This window comes from Eschrichtius robustus, chromosome 18, assembly GCF_028021215.1.
Source record: "Eschrichtius robustus isolate mEscRob2 chromosome 18, mEscRob2.pri, whole genome shotgun sequence".
NCBI lineage: Eukaryota > Metazoa > Chordata > Mammalia > Artiodactyla > Eschrichtiidae > Eschrichtius > Eschrichtius robustus.
In genome coordinates this window covers 25,978,012-25,996,141 of record NC_090841.1, presented here as the reverse complement: position 1 = coordinate 25,996,141, position 18,130 = coordinate 25,978,012, and the positions used below count along the sequence as shown (strand labels likewise).

The 18,130-nt window shown below is 38.7% G+C and overlaps 1 protein-coding gene across 8 annotated transcripts in view; it reads right to left on the bottom strand.

The window, feature by feature from the left end:
* MTRF1 (mitochondrial translation release factor 1) overlaps positions 1-18,130 on the bottom strand; it is a 57,795-nt gene that overhangs the window by 7,527 nt on the left and 32,138 nt on the right. For all 8 annotated transcript variants that reach the window (XM_068526542.1, XM_068526539.1, XM_068526541.1 and 5 more), the window contains 2 exons: positions 6,453-6,570; positions 2,441-2,577 (listed from right to left, as the gene is read on the bottom strand). In XM_068526542.1, coding sequence (XP_068382643.1) covers positions 2,441-2,577; positions 6,453-6,570 — 255 coding nt within the window. The remainder of the gene's footprint in view (positions 1-2,440; positions 2,578-6,452; positions 6,571-18,130) is intronic.

Below are 18,130 nucleotides of genomic sequence, written 5' to 3'. Positions count from 1 at the left end.
GTTTGCCTTTTGCTGTGGTTATTTGTATTCCTAGTCTGCTCATCTGCCCTCCCTCCCCCCACATACAATGCACACAACACCCTCTCTCACTCACTTTCACTTTTTATTTTATTTTTTATTTTTATTTTTTACCTTTTTTTTGAATTTCATTTTATTTATTTATTTATTTATTTTTATATAGCAGTTCTTATTAGTTATCGATTTCACTTTTTATTTTAAAATTTATTTTATTATTTATTTTTATTGAAGCATAGTTGCTACAATATTATGTAAGTTACAGGTATCTCACTTTCCCTTTTTAAGATAAAAGAAAAAGATTGCTATAACTTACTTTCTAAAGCAAACAATATGAAACTAAAGTCCTAAGTATGGCTGATCACCAGGGGAATGTTTTTAAATGAAAGATTCATTTGAAATGAAAACCTAACCTAAGATATACTGAATCGTGGATTATGTAGTTTTAAAACAGTCCCCAGGCCATCCATTCTGCAACCAGCCAGGTTTGGAAACTGCTATCCCAAGGCACCACAGTTATGCCTAGGATCCCACCCAGATCAATTATATCAGAATCTCTGGGGATGGGGCCTAGACATCTACAAAGCTCTCTAGGTGGTAAGTGGAACCAGGGTTGAGAACTTGGCATAATGACTTCCATATAAAAGCTACTGTATATATTAGCTGAAGAAAAACTCCTCTAAGCGTCAGAAATATCTACTAAAAAATTTCACAGATGGGAGACACGGAGGTCATTTCTGGCCTTTCAAACCAGACTACTGAAGACGACACACATGCCCACAATCTGCGTAAGGCCAATCTTGAATACTTACTTTGAAAATTACTGTGTGAAACATGTGATGCCCAAATGTCAAATGGCAAGTAAAACCCAATGTCTTTTATTAAATCAAATGTGGCAGAGCTGACAGTGTTTATGTTATCACTTAGCTGCCAAGAAGTAACGCTTTGTAAATGAGCATTCCTATCTGCAAATGTGTATACTGATGCTGGGCCACAGACTGGGATTACCACAGATAGAGGATTAATAAATCATCCTGTCACTTTTACTGCTTGCAAGTTAGAATGTGGGTAAGGGAAATGAGAAGGGAAAAAGTGTGAAAGACTAGGACATCTAGGTGAAAAGAATAATTAATGTTTAGTTTTAGACAATTAATTTTCCTAACAGGCCGCAAAATTCTTCCAAATTTACTGTAGTATAACTACCTGCAAATAACACAAAAGCACAGTTACTTCTGGGTTCCACTGTCTCTTCCAATTTCTCTCAAAGACAAAGTTTACCTTTTTAGAGTTTAAAATCATACAACCCTTTGTTTACTTAAAACAATGACATTTATTCATTTTGCTTAAAACTTATCTATTTATATATTTGTATAAATAATAATATAAATGTATATAGTACAAAATTCAAAAAGTACAAAAGGGTATATAGCAAAAAATTAATCTCTCTTCTACTCCTGGTTCCCAGACTGCATCAGAAGCAGTCAGTATTACCAGTTTTTTGCAGTGCCATATATTTTTGATCCCACATAAAGTTATACAATAATAGGGACTTCCCTGGTGGCACAGTGGATAAGACTCCACGCTCCCAATGCAGGAGGCCTGGGTTTGATCCCTGGTCAGGGAACTAGATCCCACATGCATGCCGCAACTAAGGAGCCCACCTGCCACAACTAAGGAGCCCATGTGCCGCAACTAAGACCTGGTGCAACCAAATAAATAAATATTTTTTTTAAATGTAGGAAAAAAAATAAAGTTATACAATAATAAAAAGCATAGGCTTTTAAATTAAAAATCTGAAAAATCTCTTAATTTCCAGAGAATTGTCTTTTACACTAATTTTCTTTAAAGACAATTATGATCTACAACTGGAGGGAAACAACTGGGAAACAATTTTTAGTTTACACATATCTCCTCTACTTATTTCCAAACTGGCATGTCCAACTTTAGCCATAACCAGTCAGTCTTAAATTATTGCTATTTACAAATGAGCATGTTTTCCTATGCTCCAAGATATTTCCATTCTATTAAGAATATTTACTCCATTTTCTGCATAAAATGATGGCTTTCTGTACAGAGGCATTAAGTTATTTCACTCAATAAATCTTTTTTTTTTTTTTTAATTTATTTATTTATTTATTTATTTTTGGCTGTGTTGTGTCTCCGTTTCTGTGCGAGGGCTTTCTCTAGTTGCGGCAAGCGAGGGCCACTCTTCATCGCGGTGCACGGGCCTCTCACTATCGCGGCCTCTCTTGTTGCGGAGCACAGGCTCCAGACGCGCAGGCTCAGTAGTTGTGGCGCACGGGCCCAATTGCTCCGCGGCATGTGGGATCCTCCCAGACCAGAGCTCGAACCCGTGTCCCCTGCATTGGCAGGCAGATTCTCAACCACTGCGCCACCAGGGAAGCCCTCGCTCAATAAATCTTACCTGCAGTTTTCTCACACTTCGTTGTTGACACTTGTCTTTCTCAATAATCTGCTGGTAGAGTCTAGCTCTCAACACACGCAAAGCTATTTCTTTATTTTTTATCTGTGATCGTTCTTGTTGGCATTCTACTACAAGTCCTGAAAAATAACAGGGATCAGAGATAAACTGGAGCCTCCACAAATCAAATTAGAATAGAGATGAGGTGTCGATTATATCACAATAAAACCGATAAGAAAGATAGAACTGAGGAACATTTTAAAGGGGGAAAGGTTAATCAGGAAAAGGATGAAAAACATTTTAGATCTAGCACACTCCAGAAACTATTCCTGGGTTATGATGGTAATTGCTTCGATAGCTCTTTAGATTCTGATGTCTAAATGAGGTATTTCAGATGAGAAGGGTATATTGTACAGTACAGGGAAATACAGCCATTATTTTGTAATAACTTTAAATGGAATATAATCTGTAAAAGTATTGAATCACTATGTTGTACACCTGAAACTAATATAATATTGTAAAAACCAACTATACTTCAAGTAAAAAAAATAACAGAAAACAGGAAAAAGAAAAAAAGACTTTATATATAGAAACCAATAAAAAGAAACTACCCAAACTCTTTAAAAGGAAGGGTTTATAGTGAAAGTTTCTCAGTTGTCTTGGTTCTAAATCCAGCTAATCAACATATCTAACTGCACATGTTTTGGTTAGTCGACTTCTGGATTTGGGTGGGTTTGGCTCACTGTGTAGTCCAGTTACCAGCCCAAATCTAGCCCCGAAATGGTGACTCTTGAGACTTCAGGCTGTGTTCTTAACGTTGCAGCTACCACTCTGAAGGTCTATATCCAATCCTGCTCCCAGCTACACTAGAGGTGAAAGGTACTTTCCTTTCTGCATCACAAAAACCAAAACCCTCTTAGCTTAGGCCATTTGCACTGATAAGGCAGTAACTATTTTGCTGGAGATTTTTAAAACTTCTATAAAATTCTACTCTTCAAACTATGTTTTCACCCTGTCTAAATAAGCTACAATCACACCTGCCAATAACTTTAAGCAGGCTTCCCCCTTATTGGTTTAATGTTATTTCTTGACTGCTTTATTGCAGCCATGCATTTGGGCTGGGGCACCAACTTGCTCACGTCTTCCAAGCACTTGTCTGGAGCTCTCTTAAATCAGAAATCCTTTTTTCAGCACCCAAAGGAATATGAAAGTTTCCATTTCAAGATAACCAGACAGTCATGAGATTTGTTTCAAATTCCTCTTATTAGCTGACCCATACTGACTTTGTCTATATACCTGTACTGTTCTCATCCAGTGGCTCAAGTCAGACCTTTTCTTACTCACCAGCTCAGTAATTCCTGAGGGAATCACTTCATTATCTATTTTAATACATTTTCTGTAGAGGAGTATTTAATCGTTAAATACTCCCTCAGGAATAGAGGACTGGGGGGAGGGGTAGTGTATGTTGAAACAAGGTGCTGGAGTTGTTAAAAAAAAATTATAAAAGGGCTTTGAAAAAAAGGATTGTGGGTAAGACTTAAGTCCTCTTTAGGTCCAAGAACCACATCTAAGTGGGTAAAAAATTGGCCCAAGGTAGTCTGGCAATACAAGCATCAGTCACTTTTGCAAAGTTAGTAATTTATGGCTGACCAGGGTGTAGTGGTTTTTTTTTTTTTCTTTTTGAATAAGACACCATCTATGCTCTCAAGGAGCCTTTATTTTATTTTACTTTTTAAATTCACTTATTTTATTTATTTATTTATTTTTATTTTTGGCTGCATCGGGTCTTAGTTGTGGCACGTGGGCTCTCTAGTTGCAGCACGTGGACTCTCTAGTTTTGGTGCGTGGGCTTAGTTGCCCCACAGCCTGTGGGATCTTAGTTCCCCAACCAGGGATCAAACCCGAGTCCCCTGCATTGCAAGGCGGATTCTTAACCACTGGACCACCAGGGATGTCCCCAGGGTGGTTTTATAATCCTCTAATGTTTTAAAGTATTTTAGTTCATTTTTTTCAGAAATTTGGTCACCTTTTACTTTGTTTTTAATTTTTAATTCATCTTAAGCTAATTATTACTGTTTATAATACAGGATACAGGGTTTAGGTAAAACACACTAAGTATTCAACAACTTGTGGATTTCTTAAGTAAATTATGGTAAGCTACAAACATTATAACTTCACTTTTGGTGAGAAAGGATATATTTATATATGCATAGAAAAGAATTTGAAAGGATATACACCAAAGATATATACCAACAATGGTTGTTGGGGATTGTTTTAGATGTTTTCTGTTATTTTGCTCATGTATATAATTCTAGGTTTTTACAGTTTCTTATGGAATGAAAGTCAATAAAGAACTTTAGGGGCTTCACTGGTGGCGCAGTGGTTGAGAATCCGCCTGCCAATGCAGGGGACATGGGTTCGAGCCCTGGTCCAGGAAGATCCCACATGCCATGGAGCAACTAAGCCCATGAGCTACAACTACTGAGCCTGCGCTCTAGAGCCTGCGTGCCACAGCTACTGAAGCCCGCACACCTAGAGCCCGTGCCTGCAACAACAGAAGCCACCGCAATGAGAAGCCCACGCACGGCAACGAAGAGTAGCCCCTGCTCGCCGCAACTACAGAAAGCCTGCACATGGCAACAAAGACCCAACGCAGCCAAAAATAAATAAATAAAATAAATAGATTTATATATAAAAAAAGAAAGCCCAGGTGATTTACAAAAAAAAAAAAAAAGACACAAATGAACATATCTACAAAATAGAAACAGACTGACAGACATAGAGAACAGACCTGTGGTTGCCAAGTGGGTGGTGGCGTGGGGGGAGGGAAGGATGGCGAGTGTGGGATTAGCAGATGCAAACTAGTATGTACAGGATGGGTAAACAACAAGGTCCTACTATATAGTACAGGGAACTATATTCAATATCCTGTGATAAGCCATAATGGAAAAGAATACGAAAAGAGAACGCATATATCTATAAATGAGTCACTTTGTTGTACAGCAGAAATTAACACAACATTGTACATCAACTATACTTCAATAACATTTTTTATAAATTGCACTGAAACAACAAGAACAGGAACACAAACTCCATCTGAAATAAAATGAGATGATGAGTGTAGTCTCCAAACACAATATATAAAGACAAAGTGGATGGATTGCTGTACACCTAAAACATTGTTAATCAACTATACTTCAGTTTAAAATTATTTATTTAATTAACTAATTAAAGAAAAAAAAAAAAGAGGCTGGAAGAATGGCAAATGACTCAGCAGAGAGGAGGAAGGCGAGGTCGAACCCCCTGTCGAGGGAGATGCTGACCAGGACCAAGCCCATCTGCCCGCTGAGGGCCAGACAGGCTCTGGCATGGAGGCACTAATGAGGCACCCCAGAAATCAGGGTTGACAGTCTGGGGACTAGATACAGAAAGTCTATATAACAACTAGATCTTCAAGTCCCTTCCCTCAATCTGCAGGAAGCAGGAGGTATAGTCTTTAGAGAATTAAATAAGGAAAGTTCCAGGCTTGAGTCTAAATAGGTGCAAAGGAAGGCAAGTGTGAGGCCTACAACTGAATAAAAAAGGATTAAGTAAAAGTTTGCTTACTGAATGGTGAGACCCTGATCTTACTCTCAGGTGTCCTGGAGGAGGATCCTTCTCAGGAGAAAAACTACCCAAGAGAAAAGATCTACAAATGCTGACATTTGAAGGGCTCTAATAAAAAAGCTGATTAATCACCTGTCTGCCCTTCAGTTGAAACTTATTAGTGGATAAGTGGCACCCATGCACTCAGCTTTTAGAACCTCACTCTTAAATACACACAGCCAAGGAGGTTCCTTTTCCAAACAGAAGGGAATATGAACACCTTGGGGACCTCGGACCCATGACCCCAGTGTCACCTTTAAAGGGTTTGTGCAAGGAACCAGACAGCAACATAAGACTCTTTCTAAATGCCAAATAGTTTTATAAGATGTGAAAAAAAGTTAAAAGTACAAAAGCAAAAGGACTAGCTTACCTGTGGGGACATGGACAAGTCTGACAGCACTATCAGTTGTATTAACATGCTGCCCTCCTGCTCCTTTGGCTCGAAATGTATCTATTCGTAAATCCTTGGGGTCCACTTTCACATCTACCTAGAACAAAAAGTATAGCATGAGTAAATTCCACACTCAACAAATACTTTAATACTAAATTGATCCCAAATCTTTCAAATAAACTGTACTATTTTGTGTTAAGTCACAGTCATGTGACTAAGAGGTGAAATAACTTAAACCAAAGAAAGAACCATAAACTCCCTATTCCAACGGATGCTGTTTTTTATAAAAATATTTATTTATTTGGCTGCATCGGGTCTTGGTCGAGGCTTGCAGGCTCTCTAGTTGTGGCGTGTGGGCTCCAGAGCGCGCAGGCTCAGTAGTTGTGGCGTGTGGGCTTAGTTGCCCCACAACATGTGGGATCTTAGCTCCCCGACCAGGGATTGAACCTGTGTCCCCTGCATTGGAAGGCAGATTTTGAACCACTGGACCACCAGGTAAGTCCCCAACGGATGCTATTTTTAACACTGACTTATGATGCTATGAGATCACTGAGTTATGTAATCTTTCAGAAGTTTCATCTATCATCCCACAAAGCTACATTAGATACAAAATATATTTTAAAAATATATATACATACATATAAAGTTGATCCTCATTATTCCCTGATTCTGTATTTGCAAATATACCTACTCACTAGAATTTATTTGTTCCCGCAAGTCAATTATTGCAGCACTTTCACAGTCATTTGCAGACATATGCAGAGCAGCAAAAAATTCAAATTGCTCTACACATGCATGTTCCCAGCTGAGGTCCAACAAGGTGACTCTCTGCTTTCTTGTTTCAGCTCCTACAGAGATGACAGAGGATGAGGACAGGAGGGGCAGGGCAGGGCAGTGCAAGAAGCTCCCCGGCTCTGGGGCCAGCTGGGCAGGGTTTGAATTTCAACTCTGGCACCTGTGAATGACGTGCCTCAAGGCGAGTCACTTAACACTTCTGAACATCATTTTCTCTTTTGTAAAATAAAGAAAATAGAATCTACCAGGATAGGTTGTTTCTAGGATTTAGGATTATAATCTATGTGAGATATGTATATATATTTTCCCTAGAAAAAATAGTTCAGTATTCACTGTGACTTTGTAGAACATAACTACTGCGAATGAGAATCCACTGTGTGTGTATGTGTGTGCTTGTTAATGGACTGAATGGAGGCACCCCAAAAGATATGTTCTATTCTAACCACCGGAACCTTATTTGGGAAAAGGGTCTTCGCAGACATAATTGAGTTAAAATGAGATCATACTGGATTATTCGGATAGGCCCTAAATCCAATGACAAGTGTCCTTATAAAAGACACCTAGAGGAGAGAGAGGAGGAGACCATGTGAATTTGGAGTCAGAGATTGGAGTTGTACAGCTACGAGCCAAGGAACACATGGAGATACCAGAAGCTGGAAAAGGCAAAGGAGGATTCTCCCCCAGAACCTTTGGAGGGAGCATGGCCCTGCCAATACCTTGATTTTGGACTTCTGACCTGTAGAACTGTGGGAGAATACATTTCTGTGGTTTTAAGTTACTAAGCTTGTGGTAATTTGTTATGACAGCCTTAGGAAATTTTCTGATATTTACACACACACACACGAATGCACAAAAATATATATCTATATATGAATATACAGATATATATACAAATATATACAAAATATGCTGTTTTTGAGGGGAGACCTAACATTTTGTTCCACATTTATCATTTATTTCCATGAATGACAGATAGCAAGTATGACCATTCTCTTTGAAAAGTACACTAATAACAGGGTTGAGGTTAGAATCTAATATATAACTTAGTTGGTTGTTCTTTTGTTTCCTCTAAGATGAGTACTATATGGTGAAGAAAAAGATTATACAGTGCAAAGATTATACAGGCTTTGTTAAAATATGCCAGTGTTGGCTAGCTTAAAATGTCAATAAACACTAAAGAGATGAAGAGTAATTTCCCATTTCTTGTGGTTACAGTATATAAGTAGTTATACAGCAAATAAGTCGATGTTATATGTCATATTCTCCCAAATGTTATAGAAACTACCTAATAACTTTTGGGGAATTCTGAACATAGAAACAGTGACTTATAAATATACAAAGAATTTTAAATGTCAATTAAGAGAATAAGGCCCTGTTTAGGAGAATGAAGCTTCACTAAATGAGTTTAATTTTCAAGAATATGAAGACAACAAGGGGACAGGTGAGAGTGGGGTGGAAGGAATAAGGATGGAAGCAAGACAACTCTATGGTTTTGATTTCTGAACCACATAATTGCTGATTACACCAAAAATAAAAGAGAAAAGAGGAAAGAAAAATTAAATCTTAAAAATTAAATACAAGCAGAAACAAATGAATCAAAATATTTACCATAATAATAACATAACCACACAGAAAACCATCATTTCAGATGGTCTTTGAACATATTACTCTGACTGTGCTTTCTTGGTGGGTTACATTCTAAGGACAGAAATCTTAAACATTACTAAGTAGTTTACTGAAAAAATTTGAAACTATTTTATATATAGTACAATAAAGCAAAAAGTAAACATATTAAAAGTGATTAAGAAAGAAGATTTTAACTCCAAGTGGAAAGATATAAAACAAAATGCAAAAAGGTGCAGGATAGATACTCCCTGTAAATTTGAATTGTAAGTAATATTAATAGGAACCTTTTATTTAAAGTCATATGTATTTCCTAATTCTATCCACTGAAGAGTCTTGATGTAATAAGCACACTTTAGTAATAATGAGCGGACCTAGTACCCATATGTTGATTTCTGGATACATTCCCCACTAAAAAGAACCAGGTCTGACTCCAAGTCTGAGGCAGAAGAGTACAAGGTAGCCTGGAATGTCTATTATAGCAGAAAGCAAGCAAGCACTCAAAGACTGATTGGGTCATTTCAAAAGGGGCTACCCTAAAAAGGCTACTACAGGCCAAATGGGACAATTTGAACATTAAAAACAATAGCGATTACCCAGCCTCAGCAATCACACAAGAAAAAGTAAGAAAAGGAATCCAATTGGAAAGGAAGAAGTAAAACTGTCACTGTTTGCAGATGACATGGTAATATACATAGAAAATCCTAAAGACACCACCAAAAAACTTCTAGGGCTCATCAATGAATCTGGTAAAGTTGTAGGATACAGAACTAATATACATAAATATGCTGCATTTCTATACACTAACAACAAACTATCAGAAAGAGAAATTAAGACAACAACCCCATTTACAATAGCATCAAAAAGAATAGAATACCTAGGAATAAACCTACCTAAGGAGGTAAAAGACCTGTACTCAGAAAACAACAAGACACTGATGAAAGAACCTGAAGATGACACAGATGGAAAAACATACTGTGTTCATAGATTGGAAGAAGTATATGTTAAAATGACCACAATACCCAAGGCAACCTACAGACTCAATGAAATCCCTATCAAAATACCAATGGCATTTTTCACAGAATTAGAACAAATAATTTTAAAATTTGTATGGAAACTCAAGAAACCACAAATAGCCAAAACAATCTTGAGAAAGAAGAACAGAACTGGAGCTATCATACTCCCTAACTTCAGATTGCACCACAAAGCTACAGTAATCAAAACAGTATGGGGGCTTCCCTGGTGGCGCAGGGGTTGAGAATCTGCCTGCCAATGCAGGGGACACGGGTTCGAGCCCTGGTCTGGGAAGATCCCACATGCCGCGGAGCAACTGGGCCCGTGAGCCACAACTACTGAGCCTGCGCGTCTGGAGCCTGTGCTCCGCAACAAGAGAGGCCGCGATAGTGAGAGGCCCACGCACCATGATGAAGAGTGGCCCCCGCTTGCCACAACTAGAGACAGCCCTCGCACAGAAACGAAGACCCAACACAGCTAAAAATAAATAAATAAATTAATTAATTAAAAAAAAAAAGAAAAACCTGAAGTTTAAAAAAAAAACAAAAACAAAACAGTATGGTATTGGCACAAAAACAGATACATAGATCAATGAAACAGAATAATGAGCCCAGAAGTAAAACCAAACACTTATGGTCAATTAATGTGCAACAAAGGAGGTAAGAATATACAATGGGGAAAAGACACCCTTTTCAATAAGTGGTCCTGGGAAAACTGGACAGCTACATGTAAAGGAGTGAAATTAGAACATTTTCTCATTCCATATACAAAAATAAACTCAAAATGAATTTAAGACCTAAATGTAAGACCATAAAACTCCTAGAAGAAAATATAGGCAGAACACTCTTTGACATAAATTGTAGCAATATTTTTTGGATATGTCTCCTAAAGGAAACAAAAACAAAAATAAACAAATGGGACCTAACCAAACTTAAATGCTTTTGCACAGCATAGGAAAAAACAGATAAACAAAAAGACAACCTACTGAATGGGAGAAAATACTTGCTAATGATATGATGATAAGGGGTTAATATCTAAAATATATAAACAGCTCATATAACTCAACATAAAAAAAAACAAACAACCCAATCAAAAAATAGGCAGAAGACATGAACAGACATTTTTCCAAAGAAGACATTCAGATGGCCAACAAGCACAGGACAAGACGCTCAACATCACTAATCATCAGAGAAATGCATATCAAAACCACAGTGAGATATCACCTCACACCTGTCAGAATGGGTATCATCAGAAAGACCACAAACAACAAGTATCAGTGGGGATGTGAAGAAATGGGAACCCTTGTACACTGTGGGAATGTAAATTGGTGCAGCCACTGTGGAAACCAGTATGGAGGCTCCTCAAAAAACTAAAAACAGAACTACCATACAATCCAGCAATTCCACTCCTGGGGTGTATATCTGAAAAAAACTGAAAACATTAATTCGAAAAGATATATGCACCACCGTGTCCATAGCAGCATTATTTACAATTGCCAAGGCATGGAAGCAACCTAAGTGTCCATCAACAGATGAATGGATAAAGAAGATGTGGTATATATATGCAATGGCATATTACTCAGCCATAAAAAATAATGAAATTTTGCCATTTGCAATAACATGGATGTATTTGGAGGGTACTGTGCTTAGTGAAATAAGTCAGACAAAGACAAATACTGTATGATATCACTTATATGAGGAATCTAAAAAATAAAACAAACTAGTGAATAGAGCAAAAAAGAAATAGACCCATAGATATACAGAACAAACCAGTGGTTACCAGTGGGGAGAGGGAAGGGGAGAGGGGAAGAATAGAGGTAGGGGAGGCAGATGTACAGACTATTATGTATAAAATAAATGAGCCACAAGGATATATTGTACAGCACAGGGAATATAGCCAATATTTTATAAAAACTATAAAACTTAAAAAGATTGTGAATCACTATGTTGTACACCTGAAACTAAGATAATATTGTAAATCAACTATACCTCAATTTAGTAAGAAAGAAAAACAATAGTGATGATAACTCACTGAATGTAAAAAATCCACAGGTCTATAATGAGGTCAATATATGAAATTCAATATATGAGTTTATAGTGAGGTAAAATAAAAAGAGAAAGAGAGGAGGAGCTTCAAGATGGCAGAAGAGTAAGACGCGGAGATCACCGTCCTCCCCACAGATACATCAGAAATACATCTACATGTGGAACTGCTCCTATAGAACACCTACTGAACACCGGCAGAAGACCTCAGACCTCCCAAAAGGCAAGAAACTCCCCACATACCTGGGTAGGGCAAAAGAAAAAAGAAAAAAACAGAGACAAAGAATAGGGACAGGACCTGCATCAGTGGGAGGGAGCTGTGAAGGAGGAAAGGTTTCCACACACTAGGAAGCCCCTTCGCGGGCGGAGACTGCGGGTGGCAGAGGGGGGAAGCTTCGGAGCCACGGAGGAGAGCGCATCAACGGGTGCGGAGGGCAAAGCGGAGAGATTCCCGCACAGAGGATCGGTGCCGACCAGCACTCACCAGCCTGAGAGGCTTGTCTGCTCACCCACTGGGATGGGCGGGGGCTGGGAGCTGAGGCTCGGGCTTCGGTTGGATCCCGGGGAGAGGACTGGGGCTGGCTGCGTGAACACAGGCTGAAGGGGGCTAGTGCGCCACAGTTAGCCGGGAGGGAGTCCGGGAAAAAGTCAGAAGCTGCCGAAGAGACAAGAGACTTTTTCTTGCCTCTTTGTTTCCTGGTGCGCGAGGAGAGGGGATTAAGAGCGCCGCTTAAAGGAGCTCCAGAGGTGGGCGTGAGCTGGAGCTATCAGCGCGGATCCCGGACACGGGCATGAGACGCTAAGGCTGCTGCTGCAGCCACCAAGAAGCCTGTGTGCAAGCACAGGTCACTATCCACACCACCCCTTCTGGGAGCCTGTGCAGCCCACCACTGCCAGGGTCCCATGATCCAGGGACAACTTCCCCGGGAGAACACACAGTGCGCCTCAGGCTGGTGCACTGTCACACTGGCCTCCGCCGCCGCAGGCCCACCCCGCATCCGTACGCCTCCCTACCCCCAGCATGAGTGAGCCAGAGCCCCAGAATCAGCCTATCCTTTAACCCCGTCCTGTCTGAGCAAAGAACAGATGCCCTCAGGCGACCTACACGCAGAGACGGGTCCAAATCCAAAGCTGAACCCCGGGAGCTGTGCAAACAAAGACGAGAAAGGGAAATTTCTCCCAGCAGCCTCAGGAGCAGCGGATTAAATCTCCACAATCAACTTGATGTACCCTGCATCTGTGGAATACCTGAATAGACAACCAATCATCCCAAACTGAGGAGGTGGACTTTGGGAGCAACGATATATATTTTTTTTCTCCTTTTTCTCTTTTTGTGAGTGTGTATGTGTATGCTTCTGTGTGTGGTTTTGTCTGTATAGCTTTGCTTTTACCATTTGTCCTAGGGTTCTGTGTGTCTTTTTTTTTTTTTTATTACTTAAAAAAATTTTTTTTTCTTAATAATTATTTTTTATTTTAATAACTTTATTTTATTTTATTTTATTTATTTTATTTTACTTTATCTTCTTTCTTCCTCCCTCTCTCCCTCTCTCTCTCTCTCCCTCTCTCTTTTTCTTTCTTTCTTTCTTTTCTGCCTTTTATTCTGAGCCCTGTGGAGGACAGGGTCTTGGTGCTCCAGCCAGGCGTCAGGGCTGTGCCACTGAGGTGGGAGAGCCAAGTTCAGGACACTTGTCCACAAGAGACCTCCCAGCTCCATGTAATATCAAACAGCGAAAATTTCCCAGAGATCTCCATCTCAACGCCAAGACCCAGCTCCACTCAACGACCAGCAAGTTACAGTGCAGGACACCCTATGCCAAACAACTAGCAAGACAGGAACACAACCCCACCCATTAGCACACAGGCTGCCTAAAATCATAATAAGGCCACAGACACCCCAAAACACACCACCAGACGTGGACCTGCCCACCAAAAAGACAAGATCCAGCCTCATCCACCAGAACACAGGCACTAGTCCCCTCCATCAGGAAGCCTACACAACCCACTGAACCAACCTTAGCCACCGGGGGCAGACATCAAAAACAATGGGAACTACGAACCTGCAGCCTGCAGAAAGGAGACCCCAAACACAGTAAGTTTAACAAAATGAGAAGACAGAGAAACACATGGCAGATGAAGGAGCATGGCAAAAACCCACCATACCTAACAAATGAGGAGGAAATAGGCAGTCTATCTGAAAAAGAATTCAGAATAATGATAGTAAAGATGATCCAAAATCTTGGAAATAGAATGGAGAAAATACAAGAAACGTTTAACAAGGACCTAGAAGAACTAAACAGCAAATAAACAGAGATGAACAACACAATAAATGAAATTAAAAATTCTCTAAAAGGGATCAATAGCAGAAAAACTGAGACAGAAGAACGGATAAGTGACCTGGAAGATAAAATAGTGGAAATACCTACTGCAGAGCAGAATAAAGAAGAAAGAATGAAAAGAATTGAGGACAGTCTCAGAGACCTCGGGGACAACATTAAACGCACCAACATTCGAATTATAGGGGTCCCAGAAGAAGAAGAGAAAAAGAAAGGGACTGAGAAAATATTTGAAGAGATTATAGTTGAAAACTTCCCTAATATGGGAAAGGAAATAGTCAATCAAGTCCAGGAAGCACAGAGAGTCCCATACAGGATAAATCCAAGGAGAAACACGCCAAGACACATATTAATCAAACTATCAAAAACTGAATACAAAGAACAAATATTAAAAGCAGCAAGGGAAAAACAACAAGTAACACATACGGGAATCCCCATAAGGTTAACAGCTGATCATTCAGCAGAAACTCTGCAAGCCAGAAGCGAGTGGCAGGACATATTTAAAGTGATGAAAGAGAAAAACCTACAACCAAGACTACTCTACCCAGCAAGGATCTCATTCAGATTTGATGGAAAAATCAAAAGCTTCACAGACAAGCAAAAGCTAAGAGAATTCAGCACCACCAAACCACTTTACAACAAATGCTAAAGGAACTTCTCTAGGCAGGAAACACAAGAGAAGGAAAAGACCTATAATAGTAAACCCAAAACAATTAAGAAAATGGTAATAGGAACATACATATCAATAATTACCTTAAATGTAAATGGATTAAATGCTCCAGCCAAAAGACATAGACTGGCTGAATGGATACAAAAACAAGACCCATATATATGCTGTCTACAAGAGACCCACTTCAGACCTAGGGACACATACAGACTGAAAGTGAGGGGATGGAAAAAGATATTCCATGCAAATGGAAATCAAAAGAAAGCTGGAGTAGCAATTCTCATATCAGACAAAACAGACTTTAAAACAAAGACTATTACAAGAGACAAAGAAGGACACTACATAATGATCAAGGGATCAATCCAAGAAGAAGATATAACAATTGTAAATATTTATGCACCCAACATAGGAGCACTTCAATACATAAGGCAAATACTAACAGCCATAAAAGGGGAAATCGACAGTAACACAATCATAGTAGGGGACTTTAACACCCCACTTTCACCAATGGACAGATCATCCAAAATGAAAATAAATAAGGAAACACAAGCTTTAAATGATACATTAAACAAGATGGACTTAATTGATATTTATAGGACATTCCATCCAAAACAACAGAATACACTTTCTTCTCAAGTGCTCATGGAACACTCTCCAGGATAGATCATATCTTGGGTCACAAATCAAGCCTTGGTAAATTTAAGAAAATTGAAAATCATATCAAGTATCTTTTCCGACCACAACGTTATGAGACTAGATGTCAATTAAAGGAAAAAATCTGTAAGAAATACAAACACATGGAGGCTAAACAACACATTACTTAATACCAAGAGATCACTGAAGAAATCAAAGAGGAAATCAAAAAATACCTAGAAACAAATGACAATGAAAACGCAACGACCCAAAACCTATGGGATGCAGCAAAAGCAGTTCTAAGAGGGAAGTTTATAGCTATACAAGCCTACCTTAAGAAACAAGAAACATCTCAAATAAACAACCTAACCTTACACCTAAAGCAAATAGAGAAAGAAGAACAAAAAACCCCAAAGTTAGCAGAAGGAAAGAAATCATAAAGATCAGATCAGAAATAAATGAAAAAGAAATGAAGGAAACAATAGCAAAGATCAATAAACCTAAAAGTTGGTTCTTTGAGAAGATAAACAAAATTGATAAACCATTAGCCAGACTTATCAAGAGAAAAAGGGAGAAGACTCAAATCAATAGAATTAGAAATGAAAAAGGCGAAGTAACAACTGGCACTGCAGAAATACAAAGGATAATGAGAGATTACTACAAGCAACTATACGCCAATAAAATGGACAACCTGGAAGAAATGGACAAATTCTTAGAAATGCACAACCTTCCGAGACTGAACCAGGAAGAAATAGAAAATATGAACAGACCAATCACAAGCACTGAAATTGAAACTGGGATTAAAAATCTTCCAACAAACAAAAGCCCAGGACCAGATGGCTCCACAGGCGAATTCTATCAAACATTTAGAGAAGAGCTAACACCTATCCTTTTCAAACTCTTCCAAACTATGGCAGAGGGAGGAACACTTCCAAACTCATTCTACGAGGCCACCATCACCCTGATACCAAAACCAGACAAAGATGTCACAAAGAAAGAGAACTACAGGCCAATATCACTGATGAACATAGATGCAAAAATCCTCAACAAAATACTAGCAAACAGACGCCAACAGCACATTAAAAGGACCACACATTATGATCAAGTGGGGTTTATCCCAGGAATGCAAGGATTCTTCAATATATGCAAATCAATCAACATGATACACCATATTAACAAACTGAAGGAGAAAAACCATATGATCATCTCAATAGATGCAGAGAAAGCTTTCGACAAAATTCAACACCCATTTATGATAAAAACCCTCCAGAAAGTAGGCATAGAGGGAACTTTCCTCAACATAATAAAGGCCATATATGACAAACCCACAGCCAACATCATCCTCAATGGTGAAAAACTGAAACCATTTCCACTAAGATCAGGAACAAGACAAGGTTGCCAACTCTCACCACTATAATTCAACATAGTTTTGGAAGTTTTAGCCACAGCAACCAGAGAAGAAAAAGAAATAAAAGGAATCCAAATTGGAAAAGAAGAAGTAAAGCTGTCACTGTTTGCAGATGACATGATACTACACACAGAGAATCCTAAAGATGCTACCAGAAAACTACTAGAGCTAATCAATGAATTTGGTAAAGTAGCAGGATACAAAATTAATGGACAGAAATCTCTTGCATTCCTATACACTAATGATGAAAAATCTGAAAGTGAAATTAAGAAAACACTCCCATTTACCACTGCAACAAAAAGAATAAAATATCTAGGAATAAACCTACCTAAGGAGACAAAAGACCTGTATGCAGAAAATTATAAGACACTGATGAAAGAAATTAAAGATGATACAAACAGATGGAGAGATATACCATGTTCTTGGATTGGAAGAATCAACATTGTGAAAATGACTATACTACCCAAAGCAATCTACAGATTCAATGCAATCAAACTACCACTGACATTTTTCACAGAACTAGAACAAAAAATTTCACAATTTGTATGGAAACACAAAAGACCCCGAATAGCCAAAGCAATCTTGAGAAAGAAAAACGGAGCTGGAGGAATCAGGTTCCCTGACTTCAGACTATACTACAAAGCTACAGTAATCAAGACAGTATGGTACTGGCACAAAAACAGAAATATAGATCAATGGAACAGGATCGAAAGCCCAGAGATAAACCCACACACATATGGTCACCTTATCTTTGATAAAGGAGTCAAGAATATATAGTGGAGAAAAGACAGCCTCTTCAATAAGTGGTGCTGGGAAAACTGGGCAGCTACATGTAAAAGAATGAAATTATAACACTCCCTAACATCATACATAAAAATAAACTCAAAATGGATTAAAGACCTAAATGTAAGGCCAGACACCATCAAACTCTTAGAGGAAAACATAGGCAGAACACTCTATGACATAAATCACAGCAAGATCCTTTTTGACCCACCTCCTAGAGAAATGGAAATAAATAGAAAAATAAACAAATGGGACCTAATGAAACTTAAAAGCTTTTGCACAGCACAGGAAACCATAAACAAGACCAAAAGACAACCCTCAGCATGGGAGAAAATATTTGCAAATGAAGCAACTGACAA